Genomic DNA, 21,899 nt, shown 5'->3' with positions numbered 1-21,899 from the left:
TCAGTGCAGAATTCTACCAGAAATTCAAAGAAGAGCTAATTCCAATACTCCTCAAAGTATTCCACACAATAGAAGCAGGAGGCTCACTGCCAAACTCTTTTTATGAGGCTACAATTACCTTGATACCCAAGCCACACAAAGACACAACTAAGAAAGAGAACTATAGACCAATTTCCCTCATGAACATCGATGCAAAAATACTCAATAAAATACTAGCAAACCGGATTCAAGAACACATCAGAAAAATCATCCACCATGATCAAGTAGGCTTCATTCCAGGAATGCAGGGATGGTTCAACATTAGAAAATCTATCAATGTAATCCACCATATAAACAAACTGCAAAAGAAAAACCACATGATCATCTCACTAGATGCTGAAAAAGCCTTTGACAAAATCCAGCACCCCTTCATGATAAAGGTCCTAGAGAGATCAGGGATAACAGGAACATACCTGATTATAATAAAAGCAATATACAGTATACCAACAGCTAACATCAAACTAAATGGAGAGAAACTCAAAGCAATTCCTCTAAAATCAGGAACAAGACAAGGCTGTCCACTCTCTCCATATCTCTTCAATATTGTACTGGAAGTTCTAGCTACAGCAATAAGACAACAAAAGGAGATCAAGGGGATACAAATAGGAAAAGAAGAAGTCAAACTTTCACTATTTGCAGATGATATGATAGTTTACATAAGTGACCCGAAAAACTCCACAAGGGAACTCCTCGAGCTGATAAATACCTTCAGCAAAGTGGCAGGATACAAGGTAAACTCAAAAAAATCAGTGGCCCTATTATATACAGATGATGAAGAGACTGAGAAAGAAATCAGAGAAACCTTACCCTTTACAATAGCCATAAACAGCATCAAATATCTGGGGATAATGTTAACCAAGGAAGTGAAAGACCTGTATATCAAGAACTTTGAGTCTTTAAAGAAAGAAATCAAAGACGGTACCATAAAATGCAAAGATCTCCCATGCTCTTGGATTGGTAGGATCAACATAATAAAAATGGCAATCTTGACAAAAGCAGTCTACAGAGTCAATGCAATCACTATCAAAATTCAGGCACAATTCTTCACAGACCTGGAAAGAACATTAATCAACTTTATATGGAAAAACAAAAGGCCCAGGATAGCCAAAACAACCCTATACAATAAAGGAACTTCAGGAGGCATCACCATACCTGACTTGAAGCTCTATTATAGAGCTATAATCCTGAAAACAGCTTGGTATCGGCACAAAAATAGGCAGGTAGACCAATGGAATCAATTGAAAACCCTGATTTTAACCCACACACTTATGAACACTTGATTTTTGACAAAGAAGCTAAAACTATACAATGGAAAAAAGAAAGCATCTTCAACAAATGGTGCTGGCATAACTGGGCACTGGTACTACAGAAGACTGCAGATAGATCCATGTTTATCACCTTGTACAAAACTTAAGTCCAAATGGATCAACGATCTCAACATAAATCCAGCCACACTGAAACTTTTAGAAGTGGGAGATACTCTTCAACGAGTTGGTACAGGAGACCACTTCCTGAACATAACACCAGTGGCACAGACACTGAGATTGACAATTAACAAATGGGACCTCCTGAAACTAAAAAGGTTCTGTAAGGCAAAGGACACAGTCAACAAGACAAAAAAGCAGTCCACAGAATGGGACATCTGACAGAGGGCTTATCTCCAAAATTTACAAAGAACTCAAGAAGCAAGTCTCTAAAACACCAAAGGATCCAATTAAAAGGTGGGGTACAGAACTAAATAGAGAATTCTCAATAGAGGAGGCTAAAATAGCCAAGAGACACTTAAGAAAGTGCTCAACATCCTTAGCCATCAGGGAAATGCAAATCAAAACAGCTTTGAGATACCATCTTACTCCTGTCAGGATGGCTAAAATCAAAAACACCGAAGACAATTTATGCTGGAGAGGATGTGGAGAGAGGGGCACACTCCTCCACTGCTGGTGGGAGTGCCAACTCGTACAGCTACTTTGGAAATCAGTATGGAGATTCCTCAGGAAAATGGGAATCAGTCTACCACAAGACCCAGCAATTCTACTCTCACGCATATACCCAAAAAATGCAAATTCATACAACAAGGACATCTGTTCCACTATGTTCATAGCAGCATTATTTGTAATAGCCTGAACCTTGAAGAAACCTAGATGCCCCTCAACTGAAGAGTGGATAGAGAAAATGTGATACATTTACACAATGGAGTATTACTCAGCAGAAAAAAACAATGGAATCTTGAAATTCGCAGGTAAATGGATAGCACTGGAAGAAACCATCCTGAGTGAGGTAACCCAGTCACAAAAAGACAAACATGGTTTGTACTCACTCATATATGGATTTTAGACATGGTTCAGGAGAGTGCCAGTCTGCATTTCCAATGACAGGGAGTCTGGGAAACAGGAAAGAACATAAAAAATATGCATGGTACCCAAGAGAAGAAAAATGAAGTAAGATCCTCTAAACAGATGGGGAACAAGGCAAGGGGTGTGGGGGAGGGGTAGTTGGCAAATAGAGAGGGGCAGAAGAAGAAGAGAGAGTAGGTCATGGGGGATCAGGCAGTTGAGTAGGTGGGGGTAGGATAGGGGGAAGAGGGAATCATAGGTTAGAAGACAGATCAGGCACCATTGTGACCTCTAGTGATCTAAAGGGATGACACCAATTGGCTAGCTAAGCAATAGTGTAGAGACCACCCAGGATGCCCATTCCTGATAATGAACTTGATGTCTATGACCATCCTGGAGCCTTCATCCAGTGACTGATGGAATCGGAAACAAACACCCACAGTTAAACACTGAACTGAACCCTATGAACCCAGTGACAAAGAGAGAGGAGCGATGAGCATATTGGTAGAGAATGGGCTGGCAAAAACAGCAGAGACCGCGATCTGAACAGAGGAGAGCTCTTGGACCCCAGACCGACAGCTGGGAGGCCAGCATGGGACTGATCCAGACCCCCTGAATGTGAGAGTCAGTGAGGAGCCCTGGGCAACCAATGGGGCCCTGAGCAGTGGATCAGTGTTTATTCCTCGAATACTGATGGACATCGTGTGTCCATGACACGGGGAGGGATACTCTCTCAGCTTGGACTCTTGGGGGGAGTGCCTGGGCCCTACCCTTAGTGAAGTGATGGACTCTGGATGTTCCCTGTGTGGAAGGAGTTGGCAGTAGGGTGGGGGGAGGAAGGATGGGGGGGGGATGCGGGAGGAGGGGAGGGAGAGGGAGCTGGAATTGACATGTAAAAGAAGCTATTTAAAATTAAAAGAAAAAGAAGAAAATTCTAATATTCTCCCCCACATTCTTGAATCAGCAGAATTTGAAGATTTATTGTGTGAAGAGAAATGTGTTTCTTGATTCCAAAAAACATTTTTTAAATTTTTTTGTCCATTGGTGTTTTGCCTGCATTCATGTCTACATGAGGGTGTTGGATCACATGGAATGGAGTTATAGACAGTGATGAGCTGCCATGTGCGTGCTTGGAAATGAACCCCCGTCCTCTGGAAGGACAGCCTGTACTCTTAACCACTGAGCCACTCCTCCAAAATATTTGATCCAAACTTTAATCTTAGCGAATGAATAAAAAAAACGTCCACTACAAAGAACTCTCTGTAGAGATTTTTCTACATCACAAAGCATCCTGTTTATGCTTTTAGTGCACAGTATCAATGCTAACTGGGACCTGCACTAAATTAATTTTGAGATTTGAAGTCATTCACTAATCTCATTACAATTTACCCAGGCATAGTTTATTCACCTTGATCCTTATAAAGTTTACCATTCAATGATTCACATACAGAAACATATCACTATTGATACAAAAGTATGCCTATTGCTTAATGAACTTTTATGTTTGTTATAAAACATTAGAATTCTATTCTTCATTTATATCCCAGATAAACTTCAAGGGAATTTTTTTCATGTTCCTCTCGAATATCATGTCAAATCTTTCATTCTGCTCCACAGTCAAATGACGTTTCCAGTCTCCAATGGTACCTAATAAGAGAAGCACAGGGACAGCACTCAGGCAAGTGAATGAAGATGGCAACGAGGGTCACTCTAAGCAGCTTCCCTATCCTCTCCAACCCATTGAAAGTAAATGTGAGTGCTCTGTGGAGTTTGTCACCTCACCTTTCTTTATAGGAGAATGAGCAGGGAAGGAAACCTATGCAATAACAAAATAAATACAGGTTCACTATCCCATGTGTTAATCCACCAACTATAACCAACCTTTAGGAAGAAAAAATACCTTAACAAATATGAATACATGAGAATTTTTGAAGTGCAATTTAGTATATGTAAAGCATCATACAAACCAACAATACTGATTGATAAAATGTAACATATATCCCAAGGCTGTAGTTTCATATCCTCATGGTTCAGTCTTCTATTCTGTCCAGTTGGGGTGTGTGTTTAATTTTATGTCAGTACCGTAAGGTTTTTATCATTATCACTCTATAATATATTTTGAAATCTGGAATGGAAATCCCTACAATATTATTCTTTCATGCCATGATTTCTTTGGCTATCCAGGGTATTTACTGGTTACATATGAATTTTTGGATGTCCTTTGTTATATTTCTGAAAACTATGTTTCGGTATTTTGATTGTGGTTGTAATGGATCTACAAATTGCTTTTGGTAAAATACTCATTCTTTCTTGGTATATTAAATCTACCAACCCATGAACACAGGAGGTCTTTCCATTATCTAATGTCTTACTCAAACTCTTCACAGATTTAAATTTTTCATTGCAGAGGTCTTTCACCTCCTTGGTGAGTTTTATTCCAGGATAGCTTATTTCTTTTAAAGCTCCTGGAAATGGGATTATGTCCAGAATCTCTTTCCTAGCATGTTTGTTGTTCCTGAATAATAAGGCTACAGATTTTTGAGTTTGTTTTGTATCCTAGAACTCTGTTTAAATTGTTGTTTCTACAGACTTTCTGGTGGAATTTTGGGATTCTTTTATTTATAATATGTGATATTTAAATAGGTATATTTTGGCTTCTTTTTTCCTGTCTGTCTCTTGAATTTCCTTTTTTTTTTTGCCTTATTGCCTTAACCAGTGCTTCAGGCACTTTGAAAAAAAACAGTGGCTATAGAGGACAGCTTGTCTCATTCCTGGTTTTCATGAGCTAGCTTTACATTTTTCTTAATTTAGGATAATGTTGGCTGTGGGATTGTCATATACAGTCTTATTATGTTAAGGTATGTTCCTTATCTGAGTCTCTAATACTTTTATGGTGAAAATATGCTAGATTCTGTGAAAGGCTTATGTGATTATTGTCTCTAAGTACATTTACATGATTCATTACATTAATGGACTTTCATATGTTGAATCAGTTCCACATTCCTGGGATAAATATAACAATTTGTAAGGTCATGGATTTTATTTTATTTTCTGCTTTTTGAGTTCTTTCATACTGGGTTTCTCTGTATAGTTCTGGTTGTCTTGGAACTTGTTTTGCAGAGCGTGCTAGTTGTGCTCTGAAAGATTCACCTCCCTGTGCCTCCAGAGTGCTGAGATTAGAGGCAACTGACATCATGCCCAGAAAGTCATGGTTTTAAGAAAAGAACTTACTACAATCAGCTTAATAGATGGGAATGGTTCCTACCTCCATTCTAAAACGTATCCCTATACCACAGGTAAGTGTAGCTCTTAACCTTCATCAAAGAAATTTCTCTGCATAATCAACAGAAAATCCTAAGTCTCCGTAATGCAGATATCAATGGCTCCTGTTGAGTTCAGTACCAATGAACACTCCTATAACAGGAGTCCTGTACCTAAAACTCAGGGACATTGTGGAAGAGACGACAGACTTTTTAAAAGTGATATTATGCCTCCTAGAAATGGCTGAGAAGCTATACTCATGGTATCTCTATAACATTGCTGCCTAAGCAAGACCTGAACAACAATATTATCATAAGAATGCTAACAAGGAAAGAAGAAATTTCAATGGTCCCACCCTTAGACAATGAAGAGACAAGTGATGACTGCTGAGAGGAGCATTTACCACTCCAAGGGATGAGTCACTAATAGGTTAACCAATACAAAGAGGCTAGCCCTGAAACCATACACCATACAGATTGTGTTTATACATTGACATATATAATGAAAAGAATCAAAATAAGCCCATCACTCTAAGAGGGAGTGAGGGGAGCTTATGGGATAGGCTGGAGAGAGGAGGCATGCAAAGGGTAAGAATAAGGACAGGGAAGGAGGCAAGTGATACAGTATTTTGATTAAAATTGCTAATAAAAAATTAAAGAATATGTAAAGGCCAGAAAAAAGTAATTGCATAGTGTCCATAATTGGGGAACTTCTAAAAAGTATTTTGTTATTTATTCCAAATGTATGTCTCATATGTGTAACATACAATTCAAAGTTGTGAATTTCTCCATTTTCTCTGAAAATATAACCTCCTTGCCTTTGGAAGGAAGCAAACTAATATAGGAATGAGAATTAGTGAGCATTAGTCTAGTTGGAAAATATGAAGAAAAGATATGTTAAATGGGAGTGAGAGATAAAAGGAACACTTTTGCAAATTATTAAAATCTACATCTATTTCAACAAAACACTTAAAAATTGTTTATAGTCAGTGGCCATCATTATATGATGGGAAGTGATGAATTAGTAAAAGTAATCAAAATATATGTCAAATTATGCCTTAGAATGTTACATTAAATGATGTAGTAAATTAAAATTTTGACTTGTGAGCTTAAGGAGTATCAATTTAGGGGAGGTCATTCTCTCTTAAGAACTGCTGACACAGTTAGATCACAATACCAACATATGGTTGTTTATGCCTGGTTTCCCACCACCAGGGAGACAGAGGCAGGACTAGGGTTTAGAAGTAATCATGAGTTACACACAGCAAGCTCAAAACCAGCCTGAGACCCACAAATGAGACCCTGTCTCAAAAATGAAAATAAAATCTCAATGGTTGATACATAAGTTAATCACAGAAGATAGGGAATAAGAGACAACTGTAATTATTGTAATGGAGGAAAATGGTACATGAGGAATGAGCAATTAAACCCCCTGCACTTCCAATATATAGTATGTTTTAAACAGAAGTAAAATTAAAGTTCTTCTGGACTAACCAAGAGAGTTGCCTCAAGTCTATTCCCAGCACTTGCAAGCAACAAGCAGGAGGAAGTCAAGTTCTAGCCCAGTCTGAACTCCACAGTGTCTAGGATGCCAGCCTGGACCAAGAAGCATGACTTTCTTTCAAAATAGAATTTAGAATTGTCTCTTCTAAAATATCCATTGCCCAGGCCAAGGCTACTGACATGTCTTAGAAGAGTTGAGTCATATGAACTATAAAGAAGGAAAGTCAAAGTTATTAAATAAGTAAAACTATTGTTTTTTACTAAAATACTATTTTAGTTCTCTGTCCATTAAGATTTTTTATGTTCTCTAGGTTCCCGGAGACACACTTTGGAAACACAGTCCTAGTGCTCCAAAGGAAGAGATTTGGGGAACTCTCGGTACTTTGATGACTACACACCAATAAGTCTCACCTTTACGCAGAAAAGAGCCTTTGTTTCTTGCCCCAATTTCATTTTGCATAACATTATTGTAATTTGCTCGTGGGTCACGTTTCATGTTCTGAAATGCAGCTTGTTTCACCACAACATCCATATCGTCTTCACTCAGCTCTTTCTCCAGAAAGCTGCAGATTTTAAGCACTGAGCTTCTAAGGTCCTGAAAAAGTCATGGGTTGAGAAATTGTTGATGGAAGTGTGAGTTGTAGCCAACCATGTGACATGAGCATGTAGGATTACTTTTTGGAATGCAAAGAGGTCTCAACAAAAGCAAAAGGAAAAAAATCAATTAGTATGATTATTTCAATTGATAAAGAAAAAAAATCCTAAGTAAAACTTAACACGCAGCAGTAGGAAGTACTTCAAATACAAAAGGCTACATGTAAACACCTACACATAAAAATCATACTTAACAGGAGAACACATAAAGATTGTCAGGTTGGGAATCACTCAAACATTCCTACCTCTCTTTACCCCAATCCTGGAAATAAACAAAGAAGGGAACAATTGGTCAATAAAAGGAAAAGAGAATTGCAAACTGGAAGCATGCAAAGCAGATCCTGTGGTTTTCAGTGCAGAAAATACTAACAAATAACTGTGATGTTGCACTATGGAGTTGTATACAAAATCAAAACTATAAAAATACCAGGTGAGTTTCTGAATATTAATAAGGAAACTGCATCACTAACAGCAAAAATTCCAGCATTAAAGTTAATAAGGGCTGTGAGACTAGCCTATTGAAACCATCCAGCATTACTGAAAGAAACACAAGATAACAAGTAGTCAGTTGTCTAATATATAAGAATTGCAAAACAGTAATTTTAAGATAATACCCAAAACAATCTGTATTCAATGAATTTCTTAAGATTGCAGTTTTAAAAATATAAAAACCCATTGCAAAATTTGTTTCAAAAGATACTGAATGGGCAAATCACCTTGAAAGGACAGGGTAAGTCTTTAGTATCCGTACTTTCCAGATATCAAAAGTTAGTAAAAAATCATGGAACCCAAAATACTATAGTAATTCTATAAATACCTGAATTCTATAAATTCAATAGAGCATGTGACACAAATTTTTTTCTGGAATCCCGTGACTCATTTTAATGAACTGTCATGATTTGTATAAATGAGTCTGCATTAAATTACTGTCATTTGTAAAGTGAAGACAGAGAAAAGGGATCATATGAGCAAGTGAGGTCAAGATCATGATGGGGTAAACCACAGAAATGACTGACCCCAAAGAGTAGGTGCTGACACACTCTGGACTGATAGCTGGGGATTTTGCATGGGACTGAATTAGGTACTCTGAATGTGCCTTCATCTTTTTTGGGGGGAGGGTGTGACTGGCAGTGGCACCAGGACCTACCCCAGGTGCAGGAACTGGATTTTTAGATCCCAATCTCTATGATGGGATACCTTGCGAAGTCTTGATATGGGCAGGGTGGGGCTTGGTCCTGACTCAACTTGGTAGGCCACACTTTGTTGGCCCCCCAAGCAAGGTCTTACCCCCTCTGAGGAGTGAGGAATGGATGGAAGGGTAAGATGGGGACAGGTTTTAGGTGGGGGCAATCAGAGAATGGGAGGGAGAACTGGGATTGGTATGTAAAATGAAAAAAATAGTAAAAACTAAAGAAAAGACAGAACAAACAAACAAACAAAAAAAAAAAACAGTCAAAGTGGTAATGTCAGTCAGGTCACAGAAGGGAGAAGTCCTGTTTGTTAGACTTAAGTCCTGTCAATGTACCGGGACATTTTTGGTGCTTTATTTTAATTAAAAGCACTTATAAAAGCTCAAAAATTGATAAAAAGACATATAGTAAAATTTTAAATATAACATTATGATTTCCACTTTTATGAAATAATCACCAATGGACAAAAAAGTTCAGAGAGACCCTGAGAAAATATTAGAGGCTGATCTCTATGCCTCATTTTCAACCCTATATGGGCCATCCAAATTAAAAATGAACATAGAAAAGTCAGAAGGAATCCCAAGAGGGAGAAGAGAGCCCTGAGGCAGACCAGTCAATGAAGGAGAGGTTGGATGTCAGGAACTTCTTTCTACACAAAGCCCATAAAGGAGGAATGAGTTATGAGGACAACTGGGAGTGTGTGGTTTAACTCAGAGATGAGAAATAGTTTTCAAAACAACTTTCTCGTCTTACCTTCTTCATGTCTTCATAGCTCAAGAACATAATGTTGAAGTCATGTCTGTGTTCATACCAGCCTCTAATATGATCAAACCAACAGCTTCCTAAAACTGCAGGGAAAATAACTGAGTAGCAAAGTCAAGGGACTATACTTGCTGAACAGCAAACTCTGTTCTTACTTTTCTAGATTAGGCTATTCAGAAATAAAAATGAAGCCCCTACAATTGGATGTCCACATGACTATTTCAAAGGAGTTATTTTTGTGTAACAATTATGCAAGGCTCATACCAATCTACCTATGTAGGGATGTAGCAGGACAGACATTGAGATATTGGGAAATTCTGGTGTCAGGGGCTGGAGAGACTCTCAGTGGTTAGAGCCCTGGCTGCTCTTGCGGAGGGCATGAGTGAAGTTCTCTGCATGCACATGGTGGCTCAGAAACCATCTGTAACTTCAGTTCCAGGGAAACTGATGCCCTCTTCTGACATCTGCAATCACTGCACACAGGTGGTGCACATACATACATCCAGGCAAAATACTCATAAAACAAAATGAATCAATCTAAAGTCTTTTCTTAAAGTTCAACCTTCTGAATTCAAATACACCCTTGAGGGATATTCATATTTTTCCTCTCCCTGAAGACATAGGCCTTCATTTCTTCCATCTCATTTTTGAACAGCAGTGTTTACTTGCTACAGAGACAGAACCTGAATATAATATTAGCAATGTATGAGATCCTAATTTCACACCCCACAGTCTCTTTCATTGATAAGTTTTCCTCAGTAGCAGCATGAGTAATTCCATTTTCCCAACAAGTGTGTTCCATTAAGAGCATATATTTGCCCTCAACTTCAGCTGTATGTCATTATCTAGAATGAATGGATAAAATACATATAAATCATTTATGGTTTACCCAAAGTACGTCCTATATAATGTAGCACTGCCAGTCGAGAACCCTCAAATGGTCCTGACAATGGCAGAACAATCACTATGCATTAGATGCCACTGATACAAAATTATTACTATTCTTTCTATGCATTCCCCTGCCTCCTCCATCACTTAGATATATGTTCCCTACTTTGAAATGGCTTATATATCATCTGTATTTTATTTTTAAAAGGGTGTGTTTAACTGTGTGTTTGCCTCTGCTTCCATCAGCCATTGGATGAAGGCTCCCAGATGGAACACTGAACTAAACCCAAGGAACCCAGTGGCAGAGAGAGAGGAGTGATGAGCAAATTGGCAAAGAATGGGCTGGCAAAAACAGCAGAGACAGCTGATCTGAACAGGGGAGAGATCTTGGACCCCAGACTGAAAGCGGGGAGGCTAACATGGGACTGATCTGGACCCCCCCAAATGTGAGTGTCAGTGAGAAGGCCTGGGCAACCTAAGGGGCCTTGAGCAGTGGATCAGTGTCTATCCCTGGAATACAAACAGTCATTGTGTGCCCATAGCACAAAGAGGGATGCTCTCTCAGCCTGGACTCTTAGGGGAATGCCTAGACCCTACCCGGAGTGAAATGACAGACTCTAGATATCCCCTATGTGGAAGGAATTGGCAATAGGGTGGGAGGCTGGGGGGGAAGGGGAGTGCGGGAGGAGGGGAGGAAGAGGGAACTGGGATTGACATGTAAAACAAGCTATTTAAAATTAAAATAAAAAATGATATTAAAAAAAGGGTGTAGAGAAGAAACAAATGTAGTTACCTTTTCCATCTAGAAATTTTTCCAGATAATGTTCAATGGTATCTGTAGCTTCTAAGGTAACCACCCAATTTGAAAAATGAAAAAATGAGGTCAAAACATCTTTGGGATTTCTGTAAATATAAAGAATCTGCAGAAAAACACAAAGTTGTTTTAGCAATTCTTGGTCATTCTAGTATGTTCTGAATTTATTAGAATTAGTTCTGAGTTTATATAATAATACTTGTCCAAATAAATCTTTATTTTAATCTAGATAGTTGGCTATTAACTTTTTGTTGCATGCTATAAAAGTGAATATTTCCATCTACATAGTATTTCATATATGTACAAAAACATATGTCAGTGTTACAGAAATATATTTTTGTACATCTAATAAATATGGCAAACATGTTTTCCATATGGCTTAATGCTATAGCACTTGGTATTCATTGAGTTTTCTGAGATAGTTTATATATAGCCAAGGTAGCACTTGAAATAAGTGGAAAGTATAAGAACCAACTCTTATGTTGGCACAAGCATTAATGGTACACACATGTAATTTAAAAAGAAATTTCTCTCTACTTGTGTGCATAATAACTATCAAGTTTATTAAGACTGTTAGGCCCAAAACAAGTATATTTCTAGTCATGAAACAAGGACGTATTTTTTAAAGTATTTTAAAATGAGGTATTGTTGGGTATTAGGTTTTTGTTTGTTTTTTGAGGAAGAAATCAAAGTTGGGTGTAGGGATTGGGGAGAGGATCTGGAAGGACTTGGGAAAGGAGAATATGCTCAAAAATATTTAAATTTAAAATTGTTGTAAATAATAATACAATAAAATAAAAATAAGCAAATAATGAATTTATATTATTAAATGTCAGTATGTTTGATTATACTAAAATTAAGAATGTTACTAATCAAATAAATACAAAGTTCCAAAACAAGAGAAAAGCCGCAAGTATAAGTAGAACTGTATGCAGAAGTGACAGAATTCATAGCAGGAGGAAAATTTTACTAAAATTATGGCAGTGAAAAGCTGGACCAATGGTAGAATCTTTTCACAGAATTGTAATTGGTCATAGTCTATAAATATCAAACATGTTTAAATTCACTATTATTATACATATGTAAATGGAGACTAGTGTGAGAAATTATTCAGTAACATTTAAGTCAGATGTGCTAAGTTCCTAGAGGAGAAATAAGAGTTGGTCCTTTGCTGGTTTCAGCAATAACTGATTATCCACTTTCTTCAGAAATAGACCACCTCCTCTGTAAGTTGACTACCCTAGTATTTGTAACTCTGCAATTCTATTGACAGATGAGGATTCTAGGGACGTTGGTGGAAAAGCCCCGGAGACATACTCAAGAATGGCCAGGGAGGGGTGCCATCATCACACAAAGATTAAAATAATTTCATTCAATACTTAATTTTTTATCTGTTCAAAAAGCTCTATGACGTACTTTAGCATTTTTCTTCTTGAGACCTTTTGGCACTAAGTAATATGGAAGATGGGTAGTGAAGATTCGCGGTGATGGCATTTTGACAAAGTCTAAATTATGAATATTGTACTCAAAGAAGGGTGCTCTGTCCACTGTTTCCATGTTTTCAGTGCTGTTCCGGTGGCCCTCAAAATAAATCAAGCTGAGGATGTGTTGAGTCCAGATGGTACCTGCAAAAATACACAGCAATTCTGATGTCAATTCTTAGGTAGGTTTAAGTAATTTTCACCTGTGGTAATTTCATCCATTTTTGAGCCATTGATGCTTTTTTAACATTCTATGTATGCTAACAAGAAAGTGCAATTTTGTTTGATTTTTAACTATATTTAGCAATAACATTAGAAATGATAAAATAAAGGGCTCTAAGTTTCTTTTTTAATAGTATAGTTGTTTTGTTCTGATTTCTTGATAGTGATTATTCAAATTATTCCTATAGCTTCTCTGTATTCTGTGTTCTATGAGAAGTCTTTTTTGCAATATTTCAAACTTCTAGTTGGGAAATTGTATTTATAGATTAATGGCTACCCTCTTATGAATCCACACACATGCATACTGCTAAAATCATGTAAGGTCAAACAGCATTGACTTCACTAACTATTTTCTGCTGGAGCTTTCTTGATCTTCATGATACTGTTTCCAGGGTGTTGGACACCTTTTACTGTGTGTTACAGGAAGTACTCTTCCTTTCTGTGATTTCTTACAAGTTTGCTATCACAATTTTAGAAAACTTAACAAACATGAAGTGCATTCCATTTCTTCCTTTCTGTGTTTCTTTGCCCAACCCTGTGTTTCCATGTTCCCATGAACGGATTATGAATACATTGTAGTTTACTTACTGATTCTCAGCTTAGTAACCATTCAAGTAAAATAACTACAATGAAACTCTTTGAGAAATACATATAAACACCCAATCCTATTTCCACTTCAAAAGAATCTCAATGGGTGTGATCAACCTTTGTTGAGATATGTTCATTTTCTGAGTATGTGGTTCAGGTGAGTCATGATCATCTGGGGATTCTCCTGTCTCTGTCTCCTACCTCACCAGGAAGGTCAAAATTACAGACACATATTACCACATCTGGCCTGCACGTGTTCAATTGATCCCCACTCAGGTCCTCAAGCTTGCAAGACCAAGACATACACTTTGCACACTGACCCATCAACTCAGCCTTGAAAAGATTTTCTGACCAAACCATGTACAATCCTATTGTCTATAGTGTTTGTCAACAGCCACAGAGGAACTAATTTTTAAAATGGCATGTGACATTTTCAGGACCGATTTTTTTCTCTTAAAGTTTATCAACCACATTATAAGCACAAATGAAGACCTCCAAGGGCTGACCCTGGTGACTCAGAAGTCACCATAGACATAGGATTTTCCAGTCCCCAGCAGGACACCACTGCTCCAGCACTGCTCTGTATTGATGAACTTCACACTCAAGAAAATGTGTGTGGGTGCATGTACTTGCATGTACATGCTGGTGAGTGCAAGAGCTTCTTAAGCTGTAAAAAGTAGACCTCAGTTCCTGTTGAATACTTTAAAGTAAGTGATATATGGTAAAAAAAATCCATCCTGAATGCCGAAGCATTTTCATATTTGCAAATTCAGGAGAAATTATTTCAGACTATGTCATCCCAGTCCAACAGACCAAACAGGTAATCGCTCACCAAATGTCTGCATTTGGTTCTCTGTTGCACATCTCATTATCATAACATTTCTACCTCCCACCAGAGTACACACTGCATTCTCTGATGGCAGCCTTCTCTCCTACAGCTTGGGGTTTCCTTTAGGTTTTATCTGATCATAAATTGTTATGCAAACATAGGTTTGCTACTCCTGGTGCTGGACTGGGGCCATATTGGTACACATAATACCAAATCAAAGGAAATGTTAAGAAAGAGCACATGGTGAACTCCTGGTACTTACCAGATTTTGGATATGTGATTATGAAGACATCGTCATCTCTAATTTCAAAGTCTTCCATAGTTTCTAAGTGTTCGATGTTCACAATGCTTTTCCCAAAATTATATCCTTTAAATTTAAGTAAGTATTCATTTGTCTTATCCATAATTATTTGCCTAGAAGTATATAAACAGAATACATTTCTGGGAGATCAATATATGTCAAGTCCCATTTAAATATCTTATGTGTATAAATATTTGCTGTGACAAATTACATAGATCACATTATCTAAATTTCATAATACTTCAATGATGTTGATTTTTTAAATCACATCATTAAATATGAGGAAAAGAAGATAAAAAGTTAAGTACATTCTCCTGTAATTCCCTGGGAGAAGAATTATAACAAATTTAAACATACAGATGAGGAAATAGGGTTATATATATCTCAACCAATTTATTCAAGGTTACCCAGCTAGCCACCCTCAGAGGATTGAGCACAGAGTACATGTGGATAATCTAGAATATTTTGTGTTTCTCTTACCTGCATATTTTCATTCTTACAAAAATAAGAAACTCTCCAAGGTGTGCTTTCATATTTAATTTAGAGTTTGGATTACCTGCTTTGTCAAAATGAGGCTTCTGCAGATTGTCTATTGAGTGGCTCTTGAAATAAGCAACACCAGAATTTGTACTTCTGAAAGTAACTTACAGCTACAGTAACTTATAGATATAGTTATAGTAGCATATAGTTGCAAGGTCAGCTATTAAACTTTTCATCACTTTAATTTCCAACCAAATAATCTAACATTAGTTTAAGTAATAAAGGAACACAAGATATAAATCAAACAATCTCAAGACAAATCTGATCTTATCAAAGTTTGATCAAGTCAAATATCTCTACTGGATCTGCCAGAGAACTCTCTACTTGAAGGTTAAAATGGCCAGTGAATGCCCACAGTTCTTATATTTTTGATTGTGAGCCTAGCCTTCAAAAGCTGAGCCCAATGCCCACAGTTCTGATAGTTCCTTAGCACTAGTACACTTCCCCCCAATTGTTAGTTTTTTAAAATCCTGTCACCAAGAGATTCAATTTAATAAAATCTGATAATATAGCATTAACTAAATATCATTCCAATAATCAACACTCAATATTATGTTTGGATGATTTGAGTAAGAACTCTCCATACAGTTGAGGAGGCTGGCCCAGAACTCAGTATGTAGAACAGGTTAGCCTCAAATTGCATGAATGATATTGCCAGTATTGGGATTACATTCTTATGAAAAATGCCTGACTGATTTCTTTACAGATAGGAAATCACATAATGAGAATCACTTGGGTGAACCTCTGTGGGCTATATACCACAAAGTAAGATGTCTAATTGAGACCCTCATGCCTTGCAGGTTCAGGAACTGACAGCTCAAGTCCAAGTATCCTGACCACAGAGCTCTGGAAATTAAAAGGTTGGAGTGAAGGAACACACACACACACACACACACACACACACACACACACACACACACAGAGTAATTTCTGTGGAGGTAGATGACACTGGTATTGAAAAAGAAAACTTAAATGTATCCTTTGGAGTGTGCTGAAGAAAATACACAGCACAAAACACTGATCAATGGAGAGTCCATTCATAGAGACTTTTGTTGAAGTGCAGAGAAAACGGAAGTGAGTAACTCTAACATCTCACCACACCAACAATACTGTCCATACACGCTCTAGACAGTCACTATGCCTCCCATTCTGACCTTCCTGGATAAGAGTCTCAGAATGCCTCTGTAAGCACACTGAATGAAATTTTCACTTGTTTATTGTGTTCAGTCACCCACCTGGGCTGTCTTTTATAAGAAAGATGGGGAGCAGAGGAGGCAGAGACAGGGGAGTAAGGGAGAGAGAGAGACAGAAACAGAAAGACACAGAGAGAGACAGAGAGACAGACAGACACACACACACAGAGATAGATAGATAGATAGAGAGAGAGAGAGAGAGAGAGAGAGAGAGAGAGAGAGAGAGAGAGAGAATTTCATTCTCTAAAGCAAGGAAAGAGGGTATGAAGAAGGTTCATTATGGAAATGGACTTCAGAGGATTTTAGTGACAGTAGGAAAAATGATTATATAAGGAGAAAGCATATATAGGTTTCCTTGATATTTTTGCATTGAATCTTAAGAAAAGGAGGAAAACAAAATTAATAAGAAAAAACTATTGAGACAAGGTCTCTGTATGTAGCCCTGGCTGGCTTGGAACTCACTATATAGACCAAGCTCATCTTCAACTCACGAATATCTACGTCCTTATGTCTCCAGAGTGCTGGGAATAGAGTCATGTACCACCACACTCAGACCACAAAAAGATTATATATATATATATATATAATCAAAAGATATATATATATATATATCAAAAGAGAGGGAAATCTTTGGTAGTATCTAAATCTAGTCTTTTCTACTCACAGTTTGCAGAGAAATGGAAGAAGCAAAACCAGTTCTGATGGAATGTTTAGGAAAGCAGAAATTGATGGTTGCTGAGGTATAAATATTCCCTTCCACGTTTTTTCTTGGCCAATAGAAGTGTTCTAGGAAAAGTAAACTGAATTCAGCAGGGATACGTGAGTAAGGTTTGCTGGCACTAGGAAAGTCTTATCAGATGTTTTCAGGCACATGAAATAAGTTAAACATTAAGAGAGTATAGTTAAAGTTGACAGATCTGGAAGATAAATTTCACATTTACTTAATCATGAGGATTATCATGCAAGCCACAAGTTATATTTGACACCTACAACTACAACTTGCTTAGATAAATTCTGGAACATGATGGTAACTAAATCCTTTTAAGGATATCTGAGTGGGTAGTCTCAATTTTTCATGGCTTTATTGCTCTTTTCTTTATCCCTGTTTGTCCTGTTAGTGATTTTTGTTCCTTTGTTGTTGTTGTTTCCTTTTTTTCAACTTGACACAAGCTACACCATCTAATGGTAGGAAACCTCAGTTGAGGCCTCATCAAGTCTACCTGAAGGGGAGTTTGTGTGGCATTTTCTCAATTAATGACTGATGTAAGGAGCTGAGTCTACTGCGGGTGATGCCACCCCTGGGTGGATTGTGCTGGGTTGTTCAAAAAAGCACACTAAGCAAGCCATGCAAAGAAAGCCAGTCAGCAGCAATTCTCCATAGCTTCTGCTTCAGGTCCTGGCCCCAGGTTGCTGACTTTGATATCTTGCCCAGACTTCCCTTCATAATGGGGGATAAGCTGTTCGGTAAAATAAACTCTTTCCTGCCCAAGTTGCTTTTGGTCATGATTTTATCACAGCAACAGAGAGAAAACTATGTCACCATCTGTGCTGGCTGGTTTTGTGTCAACTTGACACAAACCAGAGTTATCTGAAAGGATGGAACTTCAATTAATAAAATGCTTCCAAAAGGTCAGGCTCTAAAACATTTTCTTAATTAGTGGTTTATGGGGAGCCCATTGTGAGTTGTGTCATCTCTGGGCTGGTGGTCCTATGTTCTATAAGAAAGTAGGCTAAGCAAGCCATAGAGAGGATGCTAGTTGGCAGCACTTCTCAATGATCTGTGCATCAAATCCTGTATCCAGTTCCTACCCTGTCTGAGTTCCTGTCCTGACTTCCTTCCATGATGAACAGTGATGTGGAAGTGTGTGCCAAATAAACCCTATCCTTCCCAAGTTGATTTGGTCATGGTATTTCATCAACAGCAACAGTATCCCTAGCTGAGACACCATCCTCCTGTTAATTTCACCTAGTCTATTTCCACCATTGCAAAAACAGATCACACCAATGAAGGTTCCATTCATTTTATAAAATCATTTCATATTTTAATTTTTTCCAATCCCTTTGGAGAATCATTCATATTGTCGTTGTTCTAACCCTGCTCCTCTTTTTAAATGTAGATATTACCTACCTTTGGCTTTCTACAAGAATGAGCTGGTTTTTACCATCTTCTCTCGTCTCTTCGCTCATTTTTCAGCCCTCTGTTTCCCACATGCACTGCTGTTAGGTAATGATTCTCAGGTTCCCACAAAACATAGAATTTGACCCCAGGAGAGAATATTAATCTGCTCATTGTACAAATCTTTCCTGGTAAGAGAATAGAACATAATCTAAGGGTAATTTAAACTTCTAAACATTGAGCTTGTCCCATTGTACATAATGTTTTCAACGAAGGAAATATTTGTAAAATAATACAGGCTGTGAGGAAAGCATAGTGCAAAATATGGGTATGAATGGGAGAAAACTACTTACTAAAATGAAAAGCTGAGCCATGACTTTCTGAACTGTCATTGAACTGGATGCCTCCAGGGTCTTAGAAGATGTATAGATCTCATGAACACGGAGAGGATAGAGGAGAGGGAGACAATACACCTGGAACAAAATGCAAACAATATGTGATATTACAGCTAGTGGGCAGTACAACAAATTCCTTTTTTCACTCATGGGACTTTACTGAAGTTTGAAAATATAGGGAGATAAATAAATTTAGCCCAGTCCATGAGAAATTATTTGCAATAAATATAAACAAAACAAAAAACTGAGATTCATTATTTATGGAGAATTGCTTCAAATGAGTAAGAAAAAACAGCTCCATAAGAAAGGGAGCAAAGATTGTGACTAGGTAAACATACAAAATAAATGTCAGTGAGTATTAAGATTTACACTGATCTTTCTCTTTAATAATCATAGGAATACAAGTTAAAATGCACCATAGACTGATTCTATAACTTTATTATGGTGAATAATGCATCAAAGACAAGGATATGCCAGTATCACTGTGACACAGTCTCTGAAAGGTCCTAGGCTATATACTCAAGAGGGTGGCTGAGTGAATAGTCATTTTTGGTTTTAGTTTTTTGTGGATTCACCATACCTATTTTCACAGTTGCTGTATCACTTTCCACTCCCATTAGCAGCATGTATGGGGTGTTCTTCTGACATCCTTATCAGCACTTGTGCTTATTTCTTTCCTTTATGACATCCGTTCTGACCAGAACCTTGTGGAATGTTAGCATTGTTTTCGTTTGTAGTTCCCTGATGATTTAAATATTCACATTGTCAAAAATTCATATGTTTCTTAGTCCTTTGATGGGAGAGAAGAAGAAAGAAGTGGTAGGAGAGTGGTGAATAGGTCAATATATACAATATACTTGAAAGAATTTTTTGTGAAATACAGTGTAATGTACAATGAGTGTAAAGCAATAAAAGTATTTTAAAGGCTTGGTAGCTATTGAAACATCATATTTCCCATACAGATTATGACTTATCTATACATAGAATCTTGGCCCCAATGACAGTGCCAGGTATGAATTGTACATTTTGTGGAGTGGACCTTAAATCCAATGAGAAAGTGGTTGGTTCTTCCTATAATATTAATGCCACTGTTGCACAGGTGGCCATGTCTTGTCAGGGCAGTCATTACAATAGCTTGAAGGGTTTGTGATTATTTTTCTCCTCCAATATCATGTGTAGAATTTTCTAATATTGTGAAAGCTACCCACTAGGGATGAAGCTTCCAGATGAGTAACAGATTGATTTCTCAATATTTTGTTATCAAGTGTATGGTATCTTCAGGAATTGAGTCTTACTGTCCAGTTCTGGAGGGTCATGAAGAGCATAGTCAATACCCTGTAATGTTTGGTGGCTGCCTATGGAACCTCACCGCTCAAAAACTCCTCCAAACAGGTAACCCTTCCCAGCAATGGACATTTTATTTGTTAGTCTGTAGTGTCTGCTGTGGACATTTTTACCGAATTATAGGGTGATGGGGGAAGTCCTTCTGTGTATATGTAAATAAAACACTGTTGGCCAATAGGGAAGCAAGATAGGTAGAACTAGGAGTAGGAGGATTCTGTGAAATGTAGTCAACAGGAAGGAGTAGCCATGTGATCCTGGGGAAGAGAGGTTGAGTCAGGATACCGTCCTTGGAAAGATAAGTCCTTATAGAAATATATATTAGTGGTCATGGGTTAATACTTAAGACAGAACTAGCCAATGAGAAGCCCTGGACATTGGCCAACAGTATTGTAACTAATAGAGTCTCTGTGTGTTATTTTGGGGGCTAAAGTAGCAACGGAACCTGGACAGGAATCCTGCAACAATAGGGTAACTCCATTTAAACTTTTTTTTATATGTGTGTGTACGTATATTTTAGGAAGCCTCTACAGTTGTAAGTTTCCATATGAATTTTTAAAAATGTCTTTAGCAATATTTATCCCTCCCTGTTTTTCCTCTTTTACCTTGTCATGATACCTCTCACCCCATTTAATCCTTTAATTTTCTTTATTCTTTTTTATCTCTTTATACCTAGATATCTTATCCCCTCCATTGAAAGTGCACCCAGCCACTTACTAATTTTCTGACTTTTATGGGTATGCCAAGAGAAACACACATAACTGAAGATTCAACATTAATATTCACAAATGATAGAAACCACTAAATATTTGTCTTTCTAGTTCTGAGATACCTCACTCAGAATGCCTGTTTCTGTCTCATTCCATAACTGACAGTATGACTGGGGCTAAAAGCCTATGCCTTGACAAGTTAGAGGTCCTAGGGGAGAACCTAGTACTAAACATTCATTTATTCTACTAAGGGAACACAGTATCAAATCAACTTCTAAAACCTTCTCATTATACACAGAGGTAAGTGTTGCAGGATATTTGATCAGACTGTGAACCCAGATATTTCATTATTTGCTGGAAAAATCTGCTTCTAGCTGTGGTGCGGTTCAGCCTTAGCACACACCTTTAATTCAAGAGCTTTTTGTCTGAATATTGTAAACATGACTAAAAAAATCCACCATAGGTCAGGAGGTGGAGCATGCACATAGTTGACATGAAAAAACCATAGAGTGTAAGAGGTCGTCAAGAGGATGGGGAGAAAGAGGTGTACAGGAGGTTGAAGGGAGGGACATCTAGCTGGAAAAGTTTTTGTTTGAGATGGCATGGGAGAAATCTCTCTTTCTGGGAAAATAGTGAAGGAGGAACCAGATGTGTGCTGTCACTGCCTCTCTGAGCTAGCAGGTTTTTACCCCAGCATCTGGCTTCCAAGTCTTTATTGATTTTGAACTATAGAGGCTTAG

At 37.7% G+C, this 21,899-nt stretch overlaps 1 protein-coding gene across 1 annotated transcript; it reads right to left on the bottom strand.

The window, feature by feature from the left end:
* Window positions 1-3,750: 3,750 nt before the first annotated feature.
* LOC101840271 (amine sulfotransferase) lies at window positions 3,751-19,892 on the bottom strand. The gene is made up of 10 exons (XM_005073278.4): window positions 19,689-19,892; window positions 19,067-19,186; window positions 18,726-18,901; window positions 17,262-17,383; window positions 14,826-14,977; window positions 12,860-13,068; window positions 11,423-11,549; window positions 9,733-9,827; window positions 7,547-7,730; window positions 3,751-4,019 (listed from the first exon to the last, which is right to left on the bottom strand). Exons 5-10 carry the CDS (start codon window positions 14,965-14,967, stop codon window positions 3,898-3,900), a joined length of 879 nt encoding a protein of 292 aa, XP_005073335.2. The 5' UTR covers window positions 14,968-14,977; window positions 17,262-17,383; window positions 18,726-18,901; window positions 19,067-19,186; window positions 19,689-19,892; the 3' UTR covers window positions 3,751-3,897.
* Window positions 19,893-21,899: the final 2,007 nt, after the last annotated feature.

The sequence above is a fragment of the Mesocricetus auratus genome, unplaced genomic scaffold (genome assembly GCF_017639785.1).
Source record: "Mesocricetus auratus isolate SY011 unplaced genomic scaffold, BCM_Maur_2.0 Super-Scaffold_100018, whole genome shotgun sequence".
Taxonomy (NCBI): Eukaryota; Metazoa; Chordata; class Mammalia; order Rodentia; family Cricetidae; genus Mesocricetus; species Mesocricetus auratus.
This window is presented reverse-complemented; position numbering and strand designations above follow the sequence as displayed.

Coding starts and splice junctions, on each gene's coding strand:
- LOC101840271 (XM_005073278.4), bottom strand. CDS start 14,967: ATGGATAAGACAAATGAATACTTACTTAAATTTAAAGGATATAATTTT. Junction 9,828..11,422: donor AAAATTTCTAGATGGAAAAG/GTAACTACATTT, acceptor TTTTCCCTGCAG/TTTTAGGAAGCTGTTGGTTT. Junction 7,731..9,732: donor GCTATGAAGACATGAAGAAG/GTAAGACGAGAA, acceptor TGACTTTTTCAG/GACCTTAGAAGCTCAGTGCT.